Source organism: Aureobasidium pullulans, assembly GCF_000721785.1.
Source record: "Aureobasidium pullulans EXF-150 unplaced genomic scaffold scaffold_2, whole genome shotgun sequence".
Taxonomy (NCBI): Eukaryota; Fungi; Ascomycota; class Dothideomycetes; order Dothideales; family Saccotheciaceae; genus Aureobasidium; species Aureobasidium pullulans.
The window spans coordinates 378,760-400,600 of NW_021941022.1; the positions used below are offsets into that span (position 1 = coordinate 378,760).

The window sequence follows — 21,841 nt, forward strand, 5'->3', positions numbered from 1 at the left end:
ATGACACCTCGGCGTCGGAATTCGACTCGAGCGAAGAACCAGAAAACAGACGAGAAAGGGGCCTGCGACGAAAGACGATTGTATTGCATCGCGCGTGCACATGCACGATGCTCAAGCAGAGTGCTTATTGTACGTTTCGTTTGCGGTCTCGCCACGTTCATTAGTATGTTAGGACACAGTCGCATACACTAAAACCCTATCGAAGATCAATCAACATCACGGAGTCCAATAGCGAACGAGGGAAGCCGCTTGGGGCCGGCATCAGTCATTTGACACAGAGCAAGGTAGGCGAGCCTTCTGGACAGTTTACGTGACTCGAAGCTTCGCAGAAGTCAGATTCTAAGAGTACATCTGGATAGGAGTTTGACTTTTTTTGACGTTAAACCGATGCAAGGCTGTTCAGTAATCGGGGGGTGGGCACAAGATGACTCGCCAAAAGTTAGCGGACATTCCTTTGGGGTTTCCGTGGCAGTGTACCTTTCGCGAGGTATCAATGCTTCGAATAACGGCAAATTGACTTGGAGCATGTTGCGAGTCGCTACCAATAATATTGCATGGTATTTACTTGACAATGCGGTGCTGACGGGGAGAGTAAAACGTAGCGGCCGATCCCTGTCATGTCTCAAGTCGACCGAGTCCAAGTCTCAGCTTGGGACAAAGTAGGCGCAGTACTTTGCACTGTCATCAATCTACATGCCTTCAGGGCTACACACCTAGTCATCGCTGTGTAAGTACATGACCTAGTACACGCGTGGTACGGACGTCAGGAATGATGCATAGCCGCGGAAAAGTCCACCGAAGGGCCCCGGCCCCGGCCCCGGTTTCCTCTATTAGAAGCCTATGTACAAAGGAACAGTGGTTATGTGGTCCGAACTTTGAGAGCGGTTAAAGTCAAGCCAACTTGAAAATCATCACGTGGTGGGATAGATTGATCAGCCTCGGATCTCGCTTGTGTCCGTCCATCGTACTCCGTACATCTGTCCACACCGTATCGTGCGGCGGGAATGCGACTGAGATTCGATTAGGCGTTAACGTAGATACAGCTGCAGAATATGATCCGTAACCGATGTCGCTTGCTGTTTTGTAAAGCTCCTTAGGACGCATGGCATTCGAGACCGCTAGATTTGTTCCATGAGGAAGATCGGGTTGAGCAACATTCTGGCACGCGCATTGTTACCTGACATGGATGTTTCCAGTTTCCAGTTTTCAGGCACGGCTCCAGGTGTATGAGAGACACCAACACGAGTGATAAAAAAGCGCAGAAAGTAGGGCACACATCAGGAAATGCAGCCATTTCCATCTCACCCTGCATGGTCAGGCGTACAGTTCATGCTCGTGTTGTAAAGACGGACCTTTGACAAATTGGTCTGTCGAAACGAACAGTCGACCATGGATGGAAAATGCAATTTACCAATTTGTATTTTGATCGAAGCGATAGTGACAGTGTGGTGGTGTTGTGCAACTGTGCCTCAGGCCTGAGGTCGAAGCGGGCAGCAGAAGGTAGAAAGTGAAAGCGGCCATCAAGTCTTGGCATTCCAGAGACGCGGGAGGCAGTCGCAAGCAAGCAACCTACGAACAACGACAAGAAGCGCATTTAGCAGCGCGACCAAGTCCAACGAGGATAAGGCAGGCACTATCTCATCGACTTAATCATTGCGACTGCTCCGTCCTCACTTCCGCGCCGTTCCACACTTCTTCTTCTTAGTCGCCGACAATACCGCTTGCGCCTACTCCACCGCACCGTAATCACCCAACTCGCCGTCACTTCTTTGTCAAGGCGCAATACCCATGGCGCATCGCCCTACCTCATAGACTAGTGCTCGTAGATCTTTACGGTCACCCTTACATCAGTCTCGCGCGCCCATCATGCCACACGCCATCGACCAGTTCGAGCTCCAAGACCAGGCCGACGATGCCGAGATTGCGCGCCTTCTCAACGACGATAATCCGAGCAACAACACCTTGAACTTCGACCGTGATTTGGAGGTGGGAGAGAAGGCCGACGACGCCATCGATTTTGAGGACATTAGCGACGATGATCTGCCAGAGGAAGAAGACGATGTCAAGCCCAAGGTTGAAGGCTCGCCTGCCGATGCTCTTGCCACTGAGCTAAACACCACAATCGATATCGAAGAAAATCATGACGACCTCTTCGGCTTTGAAGACGACCTGTTCGGTGATGACGACAATAACGACCTCGACGAGAAGCCCGATTTCTCGGAGCTACACGACCAGACCCAGCAGACCGACTCCAAACCGTCGCCCACTGCCAACAGCGGTGGTCTTGCTCTACCCTCCAAGACAGCCATCTCTCTGCCAGGCCCACACACGTCCCTCGCTCTTCCCCACATGTCCGATGATCTCATCGAGGATGAACAGATGATGGATGTTGACATTGTTGAAGAGCAGGATGATGAGGAAGACGAAGATTGGCTCAGACAGAAGGCGCTTTTTGCGGCCATGGAGCAGGAGAGAGTGGAGCGCAGCAAGAGAGGAGGATCATACGAACCACCAACCGCCCCGGAAACGGAGATGGAGGTCTTCTATTCAATCTGGCCATCCTACGACCCAGAAGAGCGCCCAAGGTTTACTGAACTATTCCCACCCCGACGAGGTATCTATGGCTGGAAGGCCCCTGTCAAGCCTCCCAAGCCTGTACAGCCAACCAAGCTCAATCTCGATCTTCAACACGATCAAGAGAAGAGCTTCAGACTCTTGGGTGCTGCAACTATGGGTAAGCATGCAAGAGAAGGAGCTGGTGAGCAGTCGGGTGTCATCCGCGTCGAGGATACTTCAGCCAAAAAGGAAGACACCGAGGACGTCGTGGATTTGGATGAGATTGATCTGAACGAGCAAGTTGGCGGTGTCTCGTGGCAAGACCTGACAGTGCTCTGCGAAGACTGGGACGTGGCTAGTTCTGCATCCTCACCTGATCACTACTCTATTGTGGACAGCGGTGTGGACATGGGACGAGACTCGCAGTCACCTCCTGCCGGCAAGCGGAAGATACCCGGCTTCGACCTGGAGGAGCCGACCGCGAAGAAGCTCAAAGTTGTTGGCTTTGATCTCAAGGCTGCTGTTGCAATCTCGCATACATATCCTTCTCTCGACGAGCCTGAACGCGCTACTGCGTACATTGCCAAGCGAGTCACCCTCGACATGAACGACCCTGGCCTACTGCTGGACGAGAACGCGCCGGCGACTCAGCCTAAGAGACTGCGTCGTATTCCTGGTGACATGCGTCGGGAGACCAGAACTGCAATGGCCCGTGACATGACCAAGAGATACAACATATCAAATGACGAAGCTTATGAACTACTCAAGGAGAATCATCAGCACAAGGTCCGCAGCACGCTGGGCAGTATGGCCGTCGAGCATAGTCTGCCGGCGATGAAGCTGCAGTTCCCCTTCTACCGAGTCAGCCTGGATGACAAGCAGAAGCGCGCCTTCCACCGTCCGATATTTGCCGGCGAAAGACCCAACAAAACTATCACCTTCAACAAGCCCAAAAAGCTCAAGAGAAAGGAAATGCGTGGCAAAGATGTTGCGAGCTTGTTTGCAAAGTCAGAAGATTTATCTATGGCCGACAACTCGAGCGCGTTGCTCCTCGAATACTCCGAAGAACATCCTGTTATGCTCTCAAACTTTGGTATGGGAAATCGTCTTATCAACTACTACAGGCGCAAGGATGCCGAAGATTCCTCTCGACCTAAGGAAGAGATCGGTGAGACTCAAGTCCTCTTGCCCCAGGATCGCAGTCCGTTCGCAAACTTCGGTCAGGTCGACCCGGGAGAAATGGTACCAACCATCCACAATGGCCTCTACAGAGCCCCTGTTTTCCGCCATGAAGGAAAATCAAACGACTTCCTTGTCATCTGCAATGAAACGCACAAGAACGGCAAGAAGTACTTCATGCGCAACATAGAGAATTTGTATGCCGTCGGTCAACAGTTCCCCTCGGTGGAAGTGCCTGGTGAGCATTCCAGAAAGGTCACGGATGCGGCCAAACGTCGCCTGCGCGCGATCTCGTATCGTGTGTTCAAGAAGAGTGTCGATCCTACTATCAGAGGCCAACCCCTTACCAATGAAGTCGTCAAAGCTCATCTGCCCGGCAGTGATGTCGCACAAAATCGCGGCAAGATGCGTGAATTCATGCAATACGACAAGAACAATCAATTATGGCATCTCAAAGCAGGTGATTCTGTTCCCGACTCCGAGACTCTTCGCTCGTGGATTAAGCCTGAGGATATCTGTGTTCTCGACTCTATGCAAGTGGGTGTTCAATATCTCAAAGACCTTGGTCTAAAGAAAGAGGATGACGAAAACGAAGAAGATGATACCAAAGAAGGCACGAACGTTGAGCTCAAGCTCGCACCATGGAACACCACCAAGAACTTCCTAAATGCTTGTCAAGGTAAAGCAATGCTGCAATTACATGGCGAAGGTGATCCATCAGGCAGAGGTGAAGCTTTCAGCTTCGTCAAGACTTCCATGAAGGGTGGCTTCAGGGCACAGGGCGAAAGTATCGAAGAGAGACTTGATGCTAAGCGACTGAAGGAGAACGGAGGTCACAGTTACAATGTTGCCAAACAGCAAAGAGCCTACGACGAATCCATCCGTCGCATTTGGAAATCTCAGCATGAGAGTCTTTCATCTCAGATGGAGGTCTCCGAGGGCGAGGCTGACGTTGACGATGAGCCAGAACCCACGCAAAGCTTCAGAGCCGGCACCCCTAGATCTTCCATCGGAACGTCTGTATATGGCAACAACAGACGGGATGACGAGTCTGCAAGTCAGTTCAGTCGCAATAGTATGAGCCAGAACGACAAATTCTTGATCATCAAGAGATTGGTGCCCAACAAATACGGAGAACCGGAGGAGCAGACAGAGACCATCACCAACCCCAGGGTCATCGCAGCCTACAAGAAGCGTAAGCTGCTGGCACGAAGCCAAGTAATCGAGTACGTTCTCATCCAAGCCTGCAAGTGTTTTGGGAAGCTTGGTCAATTTGGATCAAATCCTATGAAGATCCCTGGCAGCAGGTCCATAGACTTATATAAGTATGCGGGTTGGACCCAGGCTGACATTTTTTCACAGCATCATGAACGCTAAAGCAACAGGCGACGAAGAATACGATGCGCTTCAGAAGCAACTGTATTGTATCCTATGCATTTCTTTCATCGCAACTGCTAACCCATTATGTAGCATGCAAGCAGAAATCGAGCGTCTTGAGCGCAACATGGGACGCAGACAAGCTCGCGAACGCGCAAAGGGCATTGGCAGTGCTGCATCACCTTCGACTGCTGCATCTCCCGGTGCTGATGGCGCTGACGGAGCCACGCCTGCACCGACTGGTAAAGGCAAGGGCCGCTCGAAGAAGAACACTGAGGGTACCGCCCGAAAGTGTGCCAACTGTGGTCAAGTGGGCCACATCAAGACCAACAAAAAGTCAGCAAGTGATTTCTTTTGCTCCGATTCCTGCAAGAAAGAATCGGCAAAGAAAAAGTCCTCGCCTGCAACGGCTGTCAAGGTAAACAGTCAGAGGGGCAGGAAGAGAAAGCAAATAAGCAATGATTCTCCTTCCGCTCCCAAGGCAAACGACTGGCTCTTTGTCGACTCGGCTCAATTCTGAGCACTTCATCCCGAATCTCGACTTCAACACGAGAGATTCAACGCCATCGACTTTCCACTCTGCACTTTTTTACAACTTTCTTTTGCGTTTTCGTTCATACCCGATTCTCATATTATGAGATGGAGGATACATATTTGTGGAACAGAATTGCTGACAATCGACACTCAAGGCTCTGCCCGATGCTCAATGGTACTATGAAGCAAGAAGACATGGCTGTCACTGGCTTTGGCGGCGGCCCTGGGCCGGGCGCTGCTGGTGCTGGACCAGGCGGCGAAACCTCATCCTTCGGCGCTATGCCTGCATAGTGGGCACAGAAAACCCTCTCACCCACAGACTAAGCGCAGAAGGGGCAGTTGAAGAATTACGAGTATCAGAAGAAGGGGTGCGAACATGGAAACATCAGGTTCATTCAAAGTCAAAAGAAACTCATAATACACGAAAAGATTCATGGCCAATTGGTGTCTTTTGCCTCGTTGAAGCTCTGATATAGTATTTGAATATTCTTACTTGGGAAGGAAGTAGAACGTGTACATCTGATCTTCTCGGTGGTTTCTTGACCCGAGGAACAAAATAAAAAGATCTGTAAAGACACACACACACCCAAGTAGAAAAGGAAACCGGAACTCCCATTAGCGCCATGCAATGCAAACAACCAGGTATAAAGCCCCTCAATCAACAGTATAACTTTTCTCTCTCTAGAGGTTCGCGTTTATGCTGCAGCAATGGCAGTCTTGGACTCCTCCTTTTGCTTCTTGAGGGCGGCTTTCCTGGCGGCCTTTTCGGCACCGTCGCTCTTTGACTTCTTGGTTGATTTTGTCTCGTCCTCGGCTTCTGCTGTGTTGGCGGCGCCGGTCTCGAGGAGAGCGCGCTTTCTCTTCTTCTTGTCCTTGACGACGGCTTCGGGGAGCTTCTCGAGGACATCGGCTTCGTCCTCCCAGAGTTCGTCTGCAAGCCAGATGGGCAGGGCGGCGGTGTTGGGGCCCTTTACGTGCAGGGAGCGGATGTTTCTCCAGCCCTTGGGGATGTACTTTTCGGTCAGGCTGGTGACGACGGCGTCGACGTTTGCGGCGACTTGGTCGGCGGTCATGCTGCTCTTGCCGACGCGGATGCTGACGTTTGTGCTGGGGGCCAGGTGGACGAGGGCGGCACCGACGGCGCGCTCGATCTCGTGGGCTAGGGCCTCGGGGGTGATTTCTGAGCGCTTGAGCTTGTCGCCGCCTTCGGACAGCTTGACGCGCTTGTTGCCGGCTTCGTCGCGGGCGTTCTCGGGCTTGCCTTGCATGGCGACGGGGATGGGGCGCTTGGCTCCGGTGCCGTAGAAGACTTTGCCGAGGAGGTTGGGCAGGCGGGTGATGATACGGTCGTCGGCGAGGAAGATGTCGTATTCGGCGAAGAGCTGGCGGCGGGACTCGTACGTCTTGTACTTTGCCTTGAGCTTCTCGGTGCCGAGGACGCGGTTGATGCGGGAGGAGAGCTGGGCGGGGAAGCGTTCGCTGGCGATAATGTCCTTGTACTTGCGCTGGGGGTCGGCGGTGATGAGGCAGATGCGCAGAGAGGGCGAGGTAGCGGACTGCAGAGGGAAGGGAACGATGATCTTGCCGGGCTTCATCTTGCGCTGGTCGGCGATGTGCTTCTTGGTGGTGACGTTGAGCCAGACGGTGGTTGCAGTCTCATCGCTGTCCTCCTCCTCGTCGGCATCCTCGAGCAGGTTGGCCTTGCCGCCATTGTCCTTGCGCGCCCCAGAGTCGCCGGAAATCTTCTTAAGCAGGGCGGAGGCTGCGCGGAGAGTCTGAGAAGGATCCAATTGGTAGGGCGAGCCGGATTCGACCTTTGTCGTCAATGACTTGCTGTCTCCTGCCATTTTGGAAGTGTGTGAATGGTTATGAAATAATCGGTATAACTAAATCTCTACCAAACAAAAAAGTCTGGGAGAGTTTGGAGAATTTGGAGATGGATTTCTGCCGATGCCCTGCCGCCGGGGGTCCGTGCCCTTGGCTATATCTCGCCGAAAGCTCTTTCCTCCTGCAGCTTCTGCAAACCACGCATTATGGGTTGAATCAATCGCGAGACTTTTTTCTGTCTCTACACAACACAAGGTATGTTTTGAATGTTGCGCCTTCCTATCACACGCACACTGCAATGATTAAACCACATCTTTTCAATCAATCTGTCAATCCCCTGAGACTACGGTCATTGACGACAGAAAAATGCTATGCTCTTTATGACATGCTTCTTCAACCCCCACCTCTTGATACACAACAATTTGTTTGCAACACTTGCTGACTATTTTGTTAAGCCTTGACGAAAGTCTTGGTATAATTCAGCTTCACCATGGCCAGTCCATCAGTAGCCGAACCCTTCCCGGTCTTCCTGGTTGGCGGTCGCTACACGCTTTACGACGTTAACGCCGTCAGCCATGCTCGCCGTGCGCACAACATTACTGGCGTGTTGATCGGTGGCCTACCTCAAGCACCACAGCAGAACGTCTTCCTGGGTATACCTCTAGAACTCATGCCCGAGGAAGCACGATTGTTGGTGGAGAAGGGTGTCGCATACATCGTCGACGATGCCGCTGTCCACAAACACGCATTCATCGATCACAACTTGAGCAAAGAGGAGAAGGAAAAGTTTCTGCGCAGCTTGAAAAAGCAAGGCAGTGACGCGACCAGAATCCAGACCAAGAGTGCAGACGACAGGAAGATCAAAGCCTTGAAAAAGGTTGCTTCCAAGAACGCTGCTGTTGCTGCCAAGTTGGAGAAGGAGCGTGCTGATGCCGCTGTTGCTGGCGAGACTGTTGCTGGAGATGATGAGGAATCGCTCTTTGGCTCAGCACCTAGTGCACCGTCTGTCGCTCCCTCTGAGGCATCGGTCCAGTCATCTTCTGCTTCAACCATCATGAAGATCACACCCACTACCTCACACCCCCCTCTGCTTTCCTCAGAATCCTCCTCACCTCTGCCCCTCCCTCAGGTCCCGGCCTCATACCCTCTGTTCAAGCACCTCCACTCCAAAGGTTACTTCATGGCCCCAGGTATCAGGTTCGGCTGCAGATACACAGCCTACCCTGGTGACCCACTCCGCTTCCACAGTCACTTTCTCTGCGATGGCATGGACTGGGACCAAGAGTTTGACCTGTTGACGTTGGTAGGAGGTGGTCGTTTGGGCACAGGTGTCAAGAAAGGTTTCCTTGTTGGAGGTACAGAGGACAAGGAGAAGGTGGATGGAGAGGAAGATGTTAGAGCTTTCTGTATCGAGTGGGCGGGCATGTGATGTGCCTGTCGCTTGATCTTTCAATACGAATTACTGTTCTGTCCTATTGATCTTGTTGCTGCCTTTGCTTTCGTGATCATTCTTGTGATATCTTTTGTCTTGATAATGTGCCGCTCTAAACCTTTGTCCTTGTCCTTGCTTAATCTTCAGATGTCTTGCAACTCTACGGTATGCTGGAGCGACTAAGGCTGCCTCACGATTTCTCACATTAACGAGCTCTACCTTCACGATCACGGCACCTTTTTGGCACCTCAATAAAAAGCTGAAGGGATTCCTGCAATTTGAAGAAGACGATCTCATACCAGTCAATCAGTACCCATTACTATGTAGAAGGTCAAACACAACACGCAGAAGCCTAGCTCGTCTGGCTCGAAACAAGGATGATAAAGAACAAAAACCAGTCATTAATCGTAAACAAGCATGAAAGCGACTAGTCTCATGGTGCACGCTTCCTCAACACTCTTCCGGCAGGGGGTGGTGTGCTATTAGTACTGAACGCCGCAGCAGCTGTGGTCTTCTTCCCCCTCTTACTACCCGTCAAGGATGCCATTGCGCTCTTGAATGTTCCCTTCTTGACCGTTCCAGTGACAGGGGTGGGTGCAGGCGCGGGAACTGGCAATGGCTTCTCCTTGATCGAGTTGTATTTTGCCGGCGAGCTGGGCACAGGCAGCTTCTTAGATGTCGGTGCTAGAGCCATTGCAGTGTGAGGGCGGCTGGGAGGGTTGTATTTGGCAGGCGACTTGTTTACGATCGTGGTCTTTTCGCTGCTGGTGCTCTCTGCTGAGGCATTGCTGGCACGGAGGGCACGGCGAGTAGAAGTGTTGGGTTGTGGGGCGGATGCGACCGAGTCAAGGGTGGTAGTTGTGGGTGCCGTGGCCGGTCTCTTCATCGTGCCTTTCTTTGTAGGTTGGGTAGCTTGAAGAGCTGCTGCGCCGCGTGGTCTGGGAAGCGGTGGTGGTGACTTTGTTGTGGGAGACTTCAGAGGAGATCGAGGGAGTGTGCGTGAGTTGGGAGATTTCGGCGAGAGTACTGTAGAGTTGAGAGGCTGAGGTCTCTTAGATCGCGCCAGGTTGGGAGAGGTAGGAATGCCAGTGGGTCCAGGGCTGGGTTTGCTGCGCTTCTTGGGGTTCGCAAGGGCGGCAGATGCGGGCTGAGTGTTCTCCTTGTCAGCCATGGTAACTTCCTCGCTAGAAACAAGTCAGTAAATGAGTCGAGGTGAAAGGGTTCCAAGACAAACCTCTTGCGCTTGAGGGACTTGGTCTTCGCAGGGCTTGGGAGACGTTGCTGAGTCTTGTCCTGAGCTTGTTGATGTTTCTGCAGCAAGTCCTCCATGTTCATTTTACGGAGATGACGAGGGATGCGGTTGATGCGCATCTCTAGGCGAGTGCGCAAGCCTTGGGCCTGGAGAGCATACTGGGCGCGTAATTTGCGGGCGCGGTCGGCGACTACGGTCTTGTTAGAAGAAACCCTTGTGGTTTTTGGGTGTACGCGACACACTCTCAAGCTGCAAATTGTCCATAAGAGCCTGTTTCTGGGCCTCTGTGATGTGTGCAGTCCGTTCTGCCACCATTGTCGCGTCGGGAGTCGTGACGAGGGTCGTCATGTTGGATCTTTTTGGTGTCTGCTGAGCCTCTGTATGGATATGCGCGTATATGTAGGAGCAGTTTCGGAATTGGATGGTTGGATGGAGTATGCTTGTTCAAGAAATGGCGATGTTTAAGGAAGGAAAGACAACCATCAACAAACACCAAAGTCGGCATCGGAAGGGCTTCTTGGCGCGGCGAGCGTCATTGAGCAACAGCTTCGAGACCGTCTCAAGCAACATCCGACCCATCATCTCATCCAAACTGCGCAACTTCACCGACTACATCTATTTCAGCTCGACCTCTCCTTCACATCAGCCCTCTATCGCAAAGAAGCACCACTTCCATCCCCGATAAATCCACCTTCACAACCGCCAACATGGGTTTGGAGGCAACTATGATTGTGTAAGTCCAGCTCGTGAAGCCATCGTCTCAGACTCTTGTTCTGATCACCTTCCCAGTGTCGACAACAGCGAGAGCAGCAGAAACGGCGACTACGTACCTTCGAGATGGGATGCCCAAGCAGATGCCGCCAACCTCATCTTCCAATACAAGACTCAAGCCAATCCCGAATCCTCAGTCGGCCTCATGACCATGGGAGGCAGCGGCCCTGAAGTCCTCACCACCCTCACCACAAACCCTGGAAAGGTCCTCGATGGTCTGCATCGCACAAAGATCCGTGGAGAGAGCCATCTTCACACCGCCATCATGATCGCCTCCGTATGTTGCAACTGCTGAACCCAGATACGACTTGTTACTGACTACCGTCTAGCTCGCACTCAAGCACCGTCAAAACAAGAGCCAACGTCAACGTATCATCGTCCTCACCTGCTCGCCGCTAAACTCCGCTCAAGAATCCCAATCATCTCTGGTCAAGCTGGCAAAGCGCATGAAGAAGAACAACGTCAGCATCGACATTGTCGCCTTCGGCGATCTCAGCGACGATGTCACTACCAAGCTTCAAGCTTTCAACGATGCCGTCAAGGGTGGTGACGGCTCATACCTCGAAATCGTCCAACCCGGCCCTAACCTTCTGTCCGACACCATCGTTGCATCGCCAATTCTGGCTGGAGAGACTGGTGGCATGGGAGGTAGTCCATCTGGCGGCGAGGGAGGTGCCCCAGCATCTGGCGGTGGTGACTTCGAGTTCGGTGTCGACCCCTCAATGGACCCGGAACTGGCACTGGCTTTGCGTATGAGTATGGAGGAGGAGACTGCTCGTCAGGCACGCGAGACAAAGACCACAGAAGGAGCCGATGGCAAGACACAGCTCGAAAGCGTACCGGAGACCTCTGAGAGCCAGCCCCTGCTTGACCAGAGCGGCCAGCCCAGTGGTAGCGGCGAGTCAAAAGACAAGAAGAAGGATGGCGATGATGACAAGATGGACACTGCATGAGCAATGGTTTATAAGCGCATGGAGATCAAGGAGTTCTAATGTCACACGACTGCGACCCGGTATTACTGGGTCCGTCTTTGTATCAAAGCATACTGGGAGTCGACTATCGATTTATCAAGACGAATGAGAAGACCATAACACTACAATCATCGCTTCGTCGACTGCAACTGTGATATTCTGAAAAGCGGACGAGTAGGATCAAGAAATTACAAGAAAGGTATATAAAAGAGCTTGATGAAGAAAGTACAAGAAAGGTATACTATACTATACATTAAAATCCATAAGTCATAAGGTAGCCATCAAATATCCTATTTACATTCCCATCTCCATCTCCACCACCTTGTCCACAACCTCAAGCAATCACTCCTTTTCATAAACATAACCCACAATCCTCCTCCCAATCTTCTTTGGCGGCGGCAAAACCTCCCCATGCCCGCACTCTGCACTCCTGACCACATTCCTCCCCCTCACAGCCCCCAAAATCTCATCCAATTGCCCTTTAAACATATCTTGCTGCCTCTCCATCTGTGCTTTGAAGACATCTTGTTGTTTTTGCAATTCCGCCGTGAAGGACTTCTTCATCGCTGTCATTTGTCTTTCGGTCTTTGCTTCTAGCTGGGAGAATCTGGTTTCTTGGATAGATGACAATTGGGCGATCGAAGTATTAGTCTTTTCTGACAAGGTGTGGAGGTTTTGGATTGGGGTGGAGAGGGCTTTTTGGGAGGATGTGGTTGTGTCGAGGGAGGTTTGGAGCTTTAGGACTTGTTTTTTTGTGGCTTTTTGATCGGAAGATAGGGATTGGAGGAGGATTGTGTTGTTGATTGTTTCTTTCTGCAGTGCTTCCAGCAGAGCTGTTGATGGTGCTGCTGGTGCTGGCGGAGGTGTAGATGTCGCTGCCAATCGATCTGTAATTCCACGTAGGATTGCTGTGGTTTGTGAAGCCTCTTTGTGCAGTTTTTGCAGTGTTTCTGTGTTGGAAGCAGGTTCGGGCCGGTCTGTCAATGCGCGAATGGCTTTTGTGTTTTGCAAGAGCTGTTTCTGTAGTTTCTGGAGGGTTTCTGCTTGGGCTGGATCGGTGTCTGGTAGAGGGCGGTTGTAGAGGTCTCTCAGCAAGGTGGAAGTCTGTGACATTTCTTCTTGCAGCTCGTGAAGGATTTCATGGTTTGGTCCTGGGGTGGGTGGTGGTTTGAGGTATAGCTCTTGTACGCGAGAACAAGTTTCCTCAATGACAGATTGGAGGGACTGGAGAGCTGCGGCTTGTTGGTGTCTATATTGGACATCACTCGCGGCATTATTCGCTGTCGCGGCTGCTGTCAACTCGCGTAAGACTATCTCGTGGTCTTGCTGTCTGCGAGCCAAACTTTCCATTTGTTGGGACATGCGCTCCATCGCCGCTGATAACTTCTGAAAGCCTTTGGCGCTGGCTTGTTGGCCCTCTAGCAATGCATCTAGTTGCAAAGTCGATTGGCTCACAGACTTCTGAATGTGGTCCGAGGCCATGTTCAATTGGGTGAATTCCATGTTGCTTGTGCCTCCTGGTGTGAAGGGGTCTTCCAATCTCTCGAAGCCTCCGAAAACATGACCTTCGCTCAATGTAGGCATCAGAGGCGTGCGGGCAGATGCAATTCGTCTTTGCGACGAAACTTGCTGCTGATGCGCGGCCTTGTCGTCTTTGCCATCAGTCTGACGGTACGACCATTTCTCTTTCAGATGCGCGAGCTTCGGATTCTCCCAAGCTTTTGCAGGAGTGCGATTGCTCTTGAACGAAAACAGGGTTGGACTCTCGCGCAAAGTATCGGGATATTCTGATTGCATCAATGTCCACCACTCTTGCGCAGTCTCGGCATCCGCGAAGCTCAACAGGTAACGAGCTTTGTTGATTTGGAAAGGGCTGATAAAGGAACTCCGCCGGCGGCCGTACGCAAGAAAGGGAAGTGTTGGGCTGCCGACCAGAGAGTCCAAAGGTTCATCCGAGCTGTCGCTGGCGATACTGCCACGCGTCTTGCGACCGGTTCCATCGACATCGCTGGACGGCACGCTGGCATCGAAGCTGTCGTTGCGCATCTCCGGCGTTTGCGGAATCTCGAATACGGCCTTGTCGATCTTGGGCGAACCCGATTCCATGGATGTATGTTGCAGCAATGTCCAGTAGCTACAGTAACTTGCTAGAAAGCGAAAGGCAACAATCTCAACGGGAACGTTCTTCGTTTTGCCAGACGATCTGCACTGCTGCAGGGGAAGGAGTTTGGATGATGCTTACAAGGAGCTAGCCACGACAGACTGCGAACGATGCACTGGGCCATTTTGTGATGCGACAGCATAAGTAGCCATGTGTTATCATAACAACCTACTTTTTCCTGGTTCCCTGGTTTTGGCGGACTTCACGTCATATTTCAATCTATCTCAACCCGCGTTTGAGGGTGCGGCTGGAGCTGTCATTTGTTGTTTTGTATCTGGCCGTGGACGGGCCAACCGGACTCCAGCTTCCGCGTCAGTGTGACACACCAGGGTCCTGTTTGGTTTCGTTCATCTCCAAGGAAGAAAGAGGCTTCGAATCTCTCGACTCTGATGCTTGGTGGTTCAACTGGATGCATGGTGTGTTGAAGGACCAATTCCCTGTGTTCAGCGAAAGAGAGACGTTGGAGAGCGTTGCTGGAATGCAAAGTCACTAACGTCGCATGCTTGGACCTGATCTGCCCTCTTCACCGGTCACGTCAACCTCAAATTCCTCTTCCGATATTTCTGGAAAGACCTGCATACAAACTGCTGAGAATTTCAAGGTGCTCAACGCTGGTTTACCAGAGTCATGGGCGACGGTCTTTCTTCGAGACATGGACTGAATCCTTCCCAAAGTTGCGAGTCAAACGATGGGCTGCCTCATCTCGAGCTGGAAGAGACTCGTTGTCGGCGTTCTCACAGCCTCATGTGGTAAGTAGATATTGAACGTGAGGTTCAAAGGACTTTTATCCATGCTGTGCCCAGGAGGCTGAATTGGTGTTCTTCGTCCTGTACTATATCTGGGTCCGACTTGACCACAGCTCTGGCTGGCAGCTTGGTTGCACAGGCTGCAGTCGAAGGATGGGCGTCTATTTCGTGGCAGACACGCGAAACAACTTCTCCTTCACCACGCTGAATCAGGTGTTGGCGCCTATGGTTTCCCAAAGTCTGGATGGAATCCTGCCTTCAGGCAGCTGCGGCTCTTGTCGTGCCTGTTGATAAATAAGTGAGCTCCTCGTTGGTTGCGATTTCCACAAATCTCAATTCACTCTCATTCTGCCTCTCCCTCTCCCTTCCCGCATCCGCGATAAAAAAAAACTTGAGCAAAACCACCAGCTTTTTTTTCTTCCATCACACAACTGCAGTCAACTCACACAATCATGGGTCTCATGTCCAAAGCACGCGGTTTGGGTTTGGGAGTTATTATCTGGACTCTGGCAATTCCCATCTTCCTCTTCACAAGTAAGTGATGCGCGCCTCCCTACAGCGCACACCGGCTAACACACTGGAAGTCTTCCCGCTCGTCTCTTCCACCTCAACTGGCACTAGCGGCATCTACTTGCTCACCTACAAATGGAATAGTGATGAGCATGAGTGGCTGAGACTCGGCTACTACGGTGAGTTATTCGCAGAAAGGTACCTTCTTGGTCCTCTGGCTGACTGTCCTTACGAAGGCATGTGTATTGTCGGCGGCAAGCACAAGGACTGGTGCGTGACCACTACCGGCCGCTCTGGCAAAGACCTCGCAAAGGCCTTCAACATCGATACCAAGTACGCCCCGGACTTCGATTATCCCAGAAAGCTGCAGCGCGATGTCTTCGTCGCTTTCCTCACCGCTGGCGGCGTTGTCTGGTTCATCTCCCTCATCCTCATCACGTTTGTCATCCTCAGAGGATCTTCTGCCGGACGCCTGATCCGCAGTGCAGCAAAGACTACTAGTCTTGCAGGCGCTACTCTGATGGTGGCTAGTGCATGGGCAACCAACTCGGCAGTCAGAGCATTGGAGGTCGCAAGCACAAACTCCATCAAGGGCGGTAATCTGCTCTATGGATTGCAGTGGGTTGCTGCTGTCTTGGCCTTCATCTACGCCTATGTTGTCAGCTCCGTGGCCGACTCTGAGGACGGTGGAAAAGCTCACTACCTTGGACGTGGAGTATAATGCTTTGTGGAAACCAGCACGCATACCCTGGTAGTCTCAAATAGCGGCAGTCTTTTCAAAAAAAGAGCTCTAATTACAAACGATTGATCTGCACCGCAACGGTGTTCTATGTGTGCTCGTGTACGAGTAACTGTGAAAATAGAGCGAGTTCAAGCGGAAGGAATTCCAACACAAGACGATGTTTACTCCGGCTTTTTCAGATACGAATCGATCAGCATAGTGACTACGAACTCGCAACATGAGGTATAACAGAGCTTGAGAGTAGTGAGTTTCGGCATGGTCAGCTTTGGGTCAGGGTCGAGGGCACGTCATGATCCGAAGCGGCAGGAGCTCGGACCATTAGAGCTCGTTGATGCACCTCGAGTCATAACTCCTTCGCGTTGTTCACAATCAACCATCAATGGACTACACCTTTGTCGTCAATGGCGACCCAAACAGTCGCAAGAGGAAAGCTCCTCAAAGTGCATGTGAACACTGCAAAAAGCGAAAGGTAGATCTGACCTTTCGATCCTTTTGCATGCAATGATTGAAAGATTCGAGCAATGATAGAAACGATGTACACACGGCCTAGAAACAGAGAACCAGACTGAGGCTCGTCACATTACCACGATATCAAGCGGAACTCCAAAGCCGGAAACGCCATCAGTTGTGTTGGAAAGATCGAGCAACTCTGGTGATCAACGACATCACAACACGCAGCCTTTTGACCCTCCATCCGCCTCGAGATTCATTGGCGACCTTAATCCGGAAGCTCGTCTCGTAGCTGAAGATGACCCTGGTAGTGGAGGTCGTGATAGACATGGTGTTGGCACCTGGGTGGGTGAGCCGAGGCGTCACAACCTTGATATTCAACACCACCAGAGCCATCAGAGTCCATTCGCAGGTGCTCGCACGCCGGGAAGCAATGCTGTGCCTCAATCCGAGGAAACTGTCCCACCATCACCAATGATGGACAAGCAAGACAAAGACTCTCTTATCAACATATACTTCGAAAGGATAAACCCGTTGCTCTCGATTGTGGATGAAGCTGACAGAAACGAGGCGACCAGGAAATCTAAGTCCGTGATGTATGCGATGTGTTTAGTAGCTTCTAGGGATGCTGCTGCCCAACCTTACTTGCGCTTTACAGAGAGCCCAGAGCTGCTATCAGCGAGGTCTTTCGCTTCCAGAACGTACAAATGGCTACGTTGGGCCTTGTCGATCGGATGGGAGGAAGACAAAGTCAGTCTGATACGAACGCTAGCACTCATGTCGTTATACTCCGAGGGCTCGGACGGCGCAGAGGATGCATCCATGAATCTGGCACAAGCGATACAACATGGACAAACGATCGGACTTCACTTGGGTCGCTCTAGCGGGTATGGAGGTAGCCAAACACGATTGTTTTGGTCCCTGTGGTGTCTCTCCAATTTCAATGCAGCATTGAATGGGCGACCGCGCTTGATTTTCGATCTGGATATTGGTCTCAAGCTTGAAGAAGCGTATGATCTGTGCGGACCGGCCATGAAGGTGTTGCTCACTATCACTCAACTACTCTCCAGAGTCATAAATCTCTACCAACCCACAGCCGCACTGGATGTCTTGGGTATCGAAGAGGACTTTGAGAGCTTTGAAGCCATATTGAGCCGATGCAATGCTTGGAACATTGATACAAACATTATGAGTAAGCAGAATGCTATCTGTAAGCAATACCACAAGCCCTAACAGTCACTCGTCTAGCGTCCCTGGAGATATACTACCACGGCATAGCGATCATATCCCACCGCGCGCGCAGCACTTCCCAACCGTCGACTCCAACGCCCTCGAGCCTGCGGCAAGAACTCTCGGCCCTGCATATCACAACGATACTCCATCATGTCTCGCCTCAGAGCTTTGTGCCACTTCCCTTGGTATCTTACAGTATCTCACTGGCCATGTCGTCATTCTACAGCCAACTTCGTCGTGCCCGCAGCCCGATAAAGCGTGCAGCGTCTCGCGAGCACCTGGAAAACTGCGTACAAGCTCTCGAACAATTGGCCGAGTGGTCACAGCCAGCAAAAAACATGGCGAGAATGGGGCGCAAAGCTCTAAGACAGACCGCACAAGTAGCTGCTATCTCCACATCTCCAGAGCTTCGTCGTGCACCTCGAAACGGGTCTGGCGTGGGTGACAACATCGCTCAATGGCGTCCCGTGTATACGCCAAACTACGAGAGCAATCAACTCGCTGGAGCACAACGCAACAGTATTCCCACCCCGCAAACACAACCTGACGGTGGTCTGAGTGGTTTTGACATTGCATACGACGATTTAATGGACATGGACGCCGTCTTTGGCGATTTCCTAAACATGAATCTGCCTGACTTTGGACTTCCATTGCAATAGGCTAAACAGAGATCTAGCTCTCAATGGACATAGTCTAGATTTCAAAACACTTTGTGCGTTATGTACTGTACAAGATCCTCGAGAGCGCGTGTCACGTTTACTCCTCCTTCATGAACAGTAGGGCCCATCTCATGGTCTTTGGATGTAAGGGAACAGCGGAAAGTCGTGACATTAAACTCGCAAATTATAAGAGCAGGAAGGCATTTAGAGGTAATTACTCACCCACGTTACTCATACCATATTTTGAACAACATCACATCTACCCCCTAATTTCCTTTTACAACCAGAGTCGACAAGAGTGGGTCTCTCCTTGGACATCTCATGCCGATCACAAAACATCATGTATCACGACAGGTAGTCACAACACAAGACACAGGCAGAAGAAACAAAATCCGTTCACAATGCTAAACAGCAATACACCAACCCTACCCCTGATATAACTCATCAACGACCCCCTCCAGCCCCCTCTCCTCACCCCTGCCTCCCTCACCTCTCCCTACCTCCTGATCCCTCACAGCCCAAACAACCAGCGCAGCAACAGCCCAACACAAAAACAACACACAAGTTTCACCACCTCATACCACCCCGAAGCACGACCGGCCTTGACCTCCTCCCTCACCGCATTGACGAGATCTTCTTCGGTGAAGTCGTAAGGCGAGAAATTTGATGGTTCGGGAGGAGGTGAGCTGATTGTCGGCACGGTCGGCTTGAAGATGGTGGTGGTATGGTAATGGTGGTGATGTTCGGTGATGGTTGTTGTGTGGGCGTGGGTGCTGGCTGGCCATAAGGCTGTGGCGGCTTGAGAGAGGATCAGGAGAAGGAGGAGGGTCCAGAAGGGAGACATGATCTGTCCGATGAATCAGCACGATGAAAGAGGATGCTGATGCAATGCATGAATTGCTTACGGGGCGAGAAGAGGTTGCTGGAGAGGCGTTGATGAGATTGCTTGATTGAGAGATTTTGAACTGTGGCATCTCCATCAATATCGAATCGTAGGATTCCAACCTGATGCAACTCACGATGCTGACGGCTGCTGATGTTGCTGCTGATGCTGATGCTAAGGAGAAAAGAGGGGGTTCAAGCGAAGCCGGTTTTGATAAGTCGCTGACCTGAGGCAGGCACTCCTGAGGCAGGAAGCACTCATGGACTATGACGGCAGAATACTCTCTCAGCGACCAAACAAAGCACCTGTCAAAATGCACAATGGTTTTGGTCGCTGCATGACTTGGAAAGAAGCATGACAATTTTACAGCACGAAAAGTTCAAGGAAAGGAAGATAAGTTTACTTTTCGATAATACATATTGTCAGCTAGTATAGCAAGAGACCCAGACCACTAGCTTAACCCCTCTTTCTAGGAGCAGCAACCGGAGGAGGACCAGTCTTGATGACATTCAAGAGATCCTTGAGACCTTCGGGTTGGACGGATTGCGCAGTCCTGACACCAGCTGCATCGTCGAGAACATTCTTCGGGTCGGCATCACCGACCATGTCAATGTTTGTAGCAAGCCATTGTTGGAAAGGAGCAGCGACGAAGAAGCCGTCGGCGGTAAACCATTGCATGAAGGGAGCCGAGACTTCTTTGGTGACCTGTGGGATGGTGTTGAGCGAGGAAGGGTGGTATGTGACGGTGAGTTTGTAGGTTGGGTCGAACTTGTCTGCGCGAGTGGAGATTGTGATCTGGTCGCATGTGAGTATCAAACAAAGGATAGACGAAGGCGAGCAGTGTGACGAGAGCTTACCTTGCGACCCTTCCAAGCACCAACATAGATCATGCTCTTCTCAACCTGCCAGATCCACCATGTGAAAGCGCCGTTCAAGAGGAAGTAGATGACTACAGCCAGAGTGGTGAAGCGTTTTGTTGCCTCGAAGCCATATTTGTAGTCCAGGGCGAAGGTGATGGCAGCGATAATGACAGCAGTGTATCCAAGACCAAGTTTGACGTCGGTATACCAGTGCGATTGGCGGAACTTAAGGCCGTTCAGGTAGTTTTGGAGAGCATCGTCGGTCGTGTTCTTGCAGTCTGGGGTGGATGTTAGTATAAGCTGGGATTGCAATGTGATGAGGGCCAAGTTACCAGAAACGTTGTAAGGCGATATTCTCGAGTCGTCAGCCATGTTGGAAAAAGTGGAATGTTTGATTGTAAAGTTCAAACCTCTGGCTGCTGGCTGACAGGGTGAAAGTGAAGCGTGGCCGGAGCTCTGACTGACATGCGGAGGAGCTGCGGAGAGTCGGTCCAACCAGCGCGCATCCGCTTCTTGTACTCGACAACACGTCGACCACGTCAACAGCTTCACGACTTCTCAATCATGTCGTCCAACATGGCCGAGCCTGTGGTGCAGACCATCTACAGGGATCCTGCCCTGTTCTACTGGATCCTGCTGCCCATTACCGTCGTCATGGTGAGTCCAAGTCCTCCACCGTCCACATCATGCAGCTAGCTAACATGTCCGACCAGGTCCTCACCGGTATCTTGCGACACTACCTCTCCACCCTCCTGCAGTCCGCGCCCAAGCAACAAGCCATCAATGTTTTGCGTCAACAGCGTTCGCTCATGCGCGGTGTCAACCTTCGTAACAACTACCAGCAGCTGTCTCCAGCCTCTTTCGCTGCCCGCAAGGCATACATGATCCAAGCCTACAAGGACGGCACTTTCCTCGCTGAACCTGAGATGCGCGGGCAGCCTAAGGGCAACCCAATGTCCGATCCTGCTGCCATGGAGGGTATGATGGGCATGATGAAGGGCCAGGTTGCCATGATGGTGCCTCAGAGCTTGATCATGGGCTGGATCAATGCCTTCTTCTCCGGCTATGTCATCATGAAACTGCCATTCCCTCTGACTCCTCAATTCAAGTCTATGTTGCAGTCTGGTGTTGGAACTAAAGATCTTGATGTCCGATGGGTCTCGAGTTTGTCTTGGTACTTCTTGACCCTGTTCGGTCTGCAGCCTGTATACAACTTCATCCTCGGCAGCAATAACGGTACGTCTTCCGAAGTTTACTTGCCCCATAGACTCCATACTGATACAAGACAGCGGCCAGTCAGGTCACGCAGCAGATGGCTCAGGCCCAGATGGGTGTCAACCCTATGGGAGGACAGGATCCTGACAAGGACTTCCAGAATGAAGCAGAGAACCTCGAGGTGCTCGAGCATCACTGCCTTCTCGATGGCGTTGAGGACAGATTACTGTCAAGTGTAGCATAGATTTGTATATAGACCACGCCTGCTCATAGCATAGATCTGGCCAATCATCTCATTTCACGCATCAGCCTTCCACGCATCATTTCGACGAAAGTCATAGCACCCTCCCCGTGTGCTAGATTCTGTCATTTCTAGCAATCTCCCACGGCCATGCCTGGGGTTATGTGTTCTGTAGAAATGCACAATGTTTTCGAGATCGCTGTAGTCGCAGAGAGCCGCTAATCATCACGCTCTCAACGCCA

At 51.6% G+C, this 21,841-nt stretch overlaps 11 protein-coding genes across 11 annotated transcripts; 6 read left to right on the plus strand and 5 right to left on the minus strand.

Moving 5' to 3' along the window:
• Positions 1 to 1,866: 1,866 nt before the first annotated feature.
• On the plus strand, positions 1,867 to 5,937 carry M438DRAFT_265228 (uncharacterized protein; the record flags this gene model as incomplete). Its single annotated transcript, XM_029900008.1, has 4 exons — positions 1,867 to 2,281; positions 2,423 to 4,961; positions 5,206 to 5,448; positions 5,802 to 5,937. The coding sequence occupies 4 exons, from the start codon at positions 1,867 to 1,869 to the stop codon at positions 5,935 to 5,937; spliced, it is 3,333 nt and encodes a 1,110-aa protein (XP_029764489.1).
• A 602-nt stretch (positions 5,938 to 6,539) lies between these two features.
• On the minus strand, positions 6,540 to 7,472 carry M438DRAFT_240871 (ribosomal protein L1; the record flags this gene model as incomplete). The annotated part of the gene is made up of 1 exon (XM_029899534.1): positions 6,540 to 7,472. A coding segment is annotated over one exon (933 nt), but the record flags the coding sequence as incomplete, so codon positions are not given.
• A 199-nt stretch (positions 7,473 to 7,671) lies between these two features.
• M438DRAFT_341918 (SEN34 subunit of tRNA-splicing endonuclease) lies at positions 7,672 to 8,950 on the plus strand. The gene is made up of 2 exons (XM_029904621.1): positions 7,672 to 7,728; positions 7,929 to 8,950. The coding sequence occupies exon 2, from the start codon at positions 7,964 to 7,966 to the stop codon at positions 8,900 to 8,902; it is 939 nt and encodes a 312-aa protein (XP_029764491.1). The 5' UTR covers positions 7,672 to 7,728; positions 7,929 to 7,963; the 3' UTR covers positions 8,903 to 8,950.
• A 266-nt stretch (positions 8,951 to 9,216) lies between these two features.
• On the minus strand, positions 9,217 to 10,611 carry M438DRAFT_310477 (uncharacterized protein). The gene is made up of 3 exons (XM_029902420.1): positions 10,400 to 10,611; positions 10,140 to 10,347; positions 9,217 to 10,089 (listed from the first exon to the last, which is right to left on the minus strand). The coding sequence occupies exons 1-3, from the start codon at positions 10,503 to 10,505 to the stop codon at positions 9,339 to 9,341; spliced, it is 1,065 nt and encodes a 354-aa protein (XP_029764492.1). The 5' UTR covers positions 10,506 to 10,611; the 3' UTR covers positions 9,217 to 9,338.
• A 253-nt stretch (positions 10,612 to 10,864) lies between these two features.
• M438DRAFT_371259 (uncharacterized protein) lies at positions 10,865 to 11,881 on the plus strand (the record flags this gene model as incomplete). The annotated part of the gene is made up of 3 exons (XM_029908248.1): positions 10,865 to 10,890; positions 10,947 to 11,205; positions 11,258 to 11,881. 3 exons carry the CDS (start codon positions 10,865 to 10,867, stop codon positions 11,879 to 11,881), a joined length of 909 nt encoding a protein of 302 aa, XP_029764493.1.
• A 319-nt stretch (positions 11,882 to 12,200) lies between these two features.
• M438DRAFT_341921 (uncharacterized protein) lies at positions 12,201 to 14,130 on the minus strand. The gene has a single exon (XM_029904622.1). It carries the CDS (start codon positions 14,003 to 14,005, stop codon positions 12,242 to 12,244), a length of 1,764 nt encoding a protein of 587 aa, XP_029764494.1. The 5' UTR covers positions 14,006 to 14,130; the 3' UTR covers positions 12,201 to 12,241.
• A 1,128-nt stretch (positions 14,131 to 15,258) lies between these two features.
• On the plus strand, positions 15,259 to 16,037 carry M438DRAFT_351597 (uncharacterized protein; the record flags this gene model as incomplete). The annotated part of the gene is made up of 3 exons (XM_029906730.1): positions 15,259 to 15,340; positions 15,391 to 15,495; positions 15,553 to 16,037. 3 exons carry the CDS (start codon positions 15,259 to 15,261, stop codon positions 16,035 to 16,037), a joined length of 672 nt encoding a protein of 223 aa, XP_029764495.1.
• Positions 16,038 to 16,826: 789 nt separating this feature from the next.
• On the plus strand, positions 16,827 to 18,400 carry M438DRAFT_310484 (uncharacterized protein; the record flags this gene model as incomplete). The annotated part of the gene is made up of 2 exons (XM_029902421.1): positions 16,827 to 17,700; positions 17,757 to 18,400. The coding sequence occupies exons 1-2, from the start codon at positions 16,983 to 16,985 to the stop codon at positions 18,398 to 18,400; spliced, it is 1,362 nt and encodes a 453-aa protein (XP_029764496.1). The 5' UTR covers positions 16,827 to 16,982.
• Positions 18,401 to 18,622: 222 nt separating this feature from the next.
• On the minus strand, positions 18,623 to 19,302 carry M438DRAFT_341923 (uncharacterized protein). The gene has a single exon (XM_029904623.1). The coding sequence runs from the start codon at positions 19,242 to 19,244 to the stop codon at positions 18,912 to 18,914; it is 333 nt and encodes a 110-aa protein (XP_029764497.1). The 5' UTR covers positions 19,245 to 19,302; the 3' UTR covers positions 18,623 to 18,911.
• Positions 19,303 to 19,495: 193 nt separating this feature from the next.
• Positions 19,496 to 20,588, minus strand: M438DRAFT_310486 (uncharacterized protein). The gene is made up of 3 exons (XM_029902422.1): positions 20,476 to 20,588; positions 20,141 to 20,421; positions 19,496 to 20,078 (listed from the first exon to the last, which is right to left on the minus strand). The coding sequence occupies exons 1-3, from the start codon at positions 20,513 to 20,515 to the stop codon at positions 19,740 to 19,742; spliced, it is 660 nt and encodes a 219-aa protein (XP_029764498.1). The 5' UTR covers positions 20,516 to 20,588; the 3' UTR covers positions 19,496 to 19,739.
• Positions 20,589 to 20,716: 128 nt separating this feature from the next.
• On the plus strand, positions 20,717 to 21,673 carry M438DRAFT_288459 (uncharacterized protein; the record flags this gene model as incomplete). Its single annotated transcript, XM_029901659.1, has 3 exons — positions 20,717 to 20,800; positions 20,857 to 21,379; positions 21,433 to 21,673. The coding sequence occupies 3 exons, from the start codon at positions 20,720 to 20,722 to the stop codon at positions 21,600 to 21,602; spliced, it is 774 nt and encodes a 257-aa protein (XP_029764499.1). The 3' UTR covers positions 21,603 to 21,673.
• Positions 21,674 to 21,841: the final 168 nt, after the last annotated feature.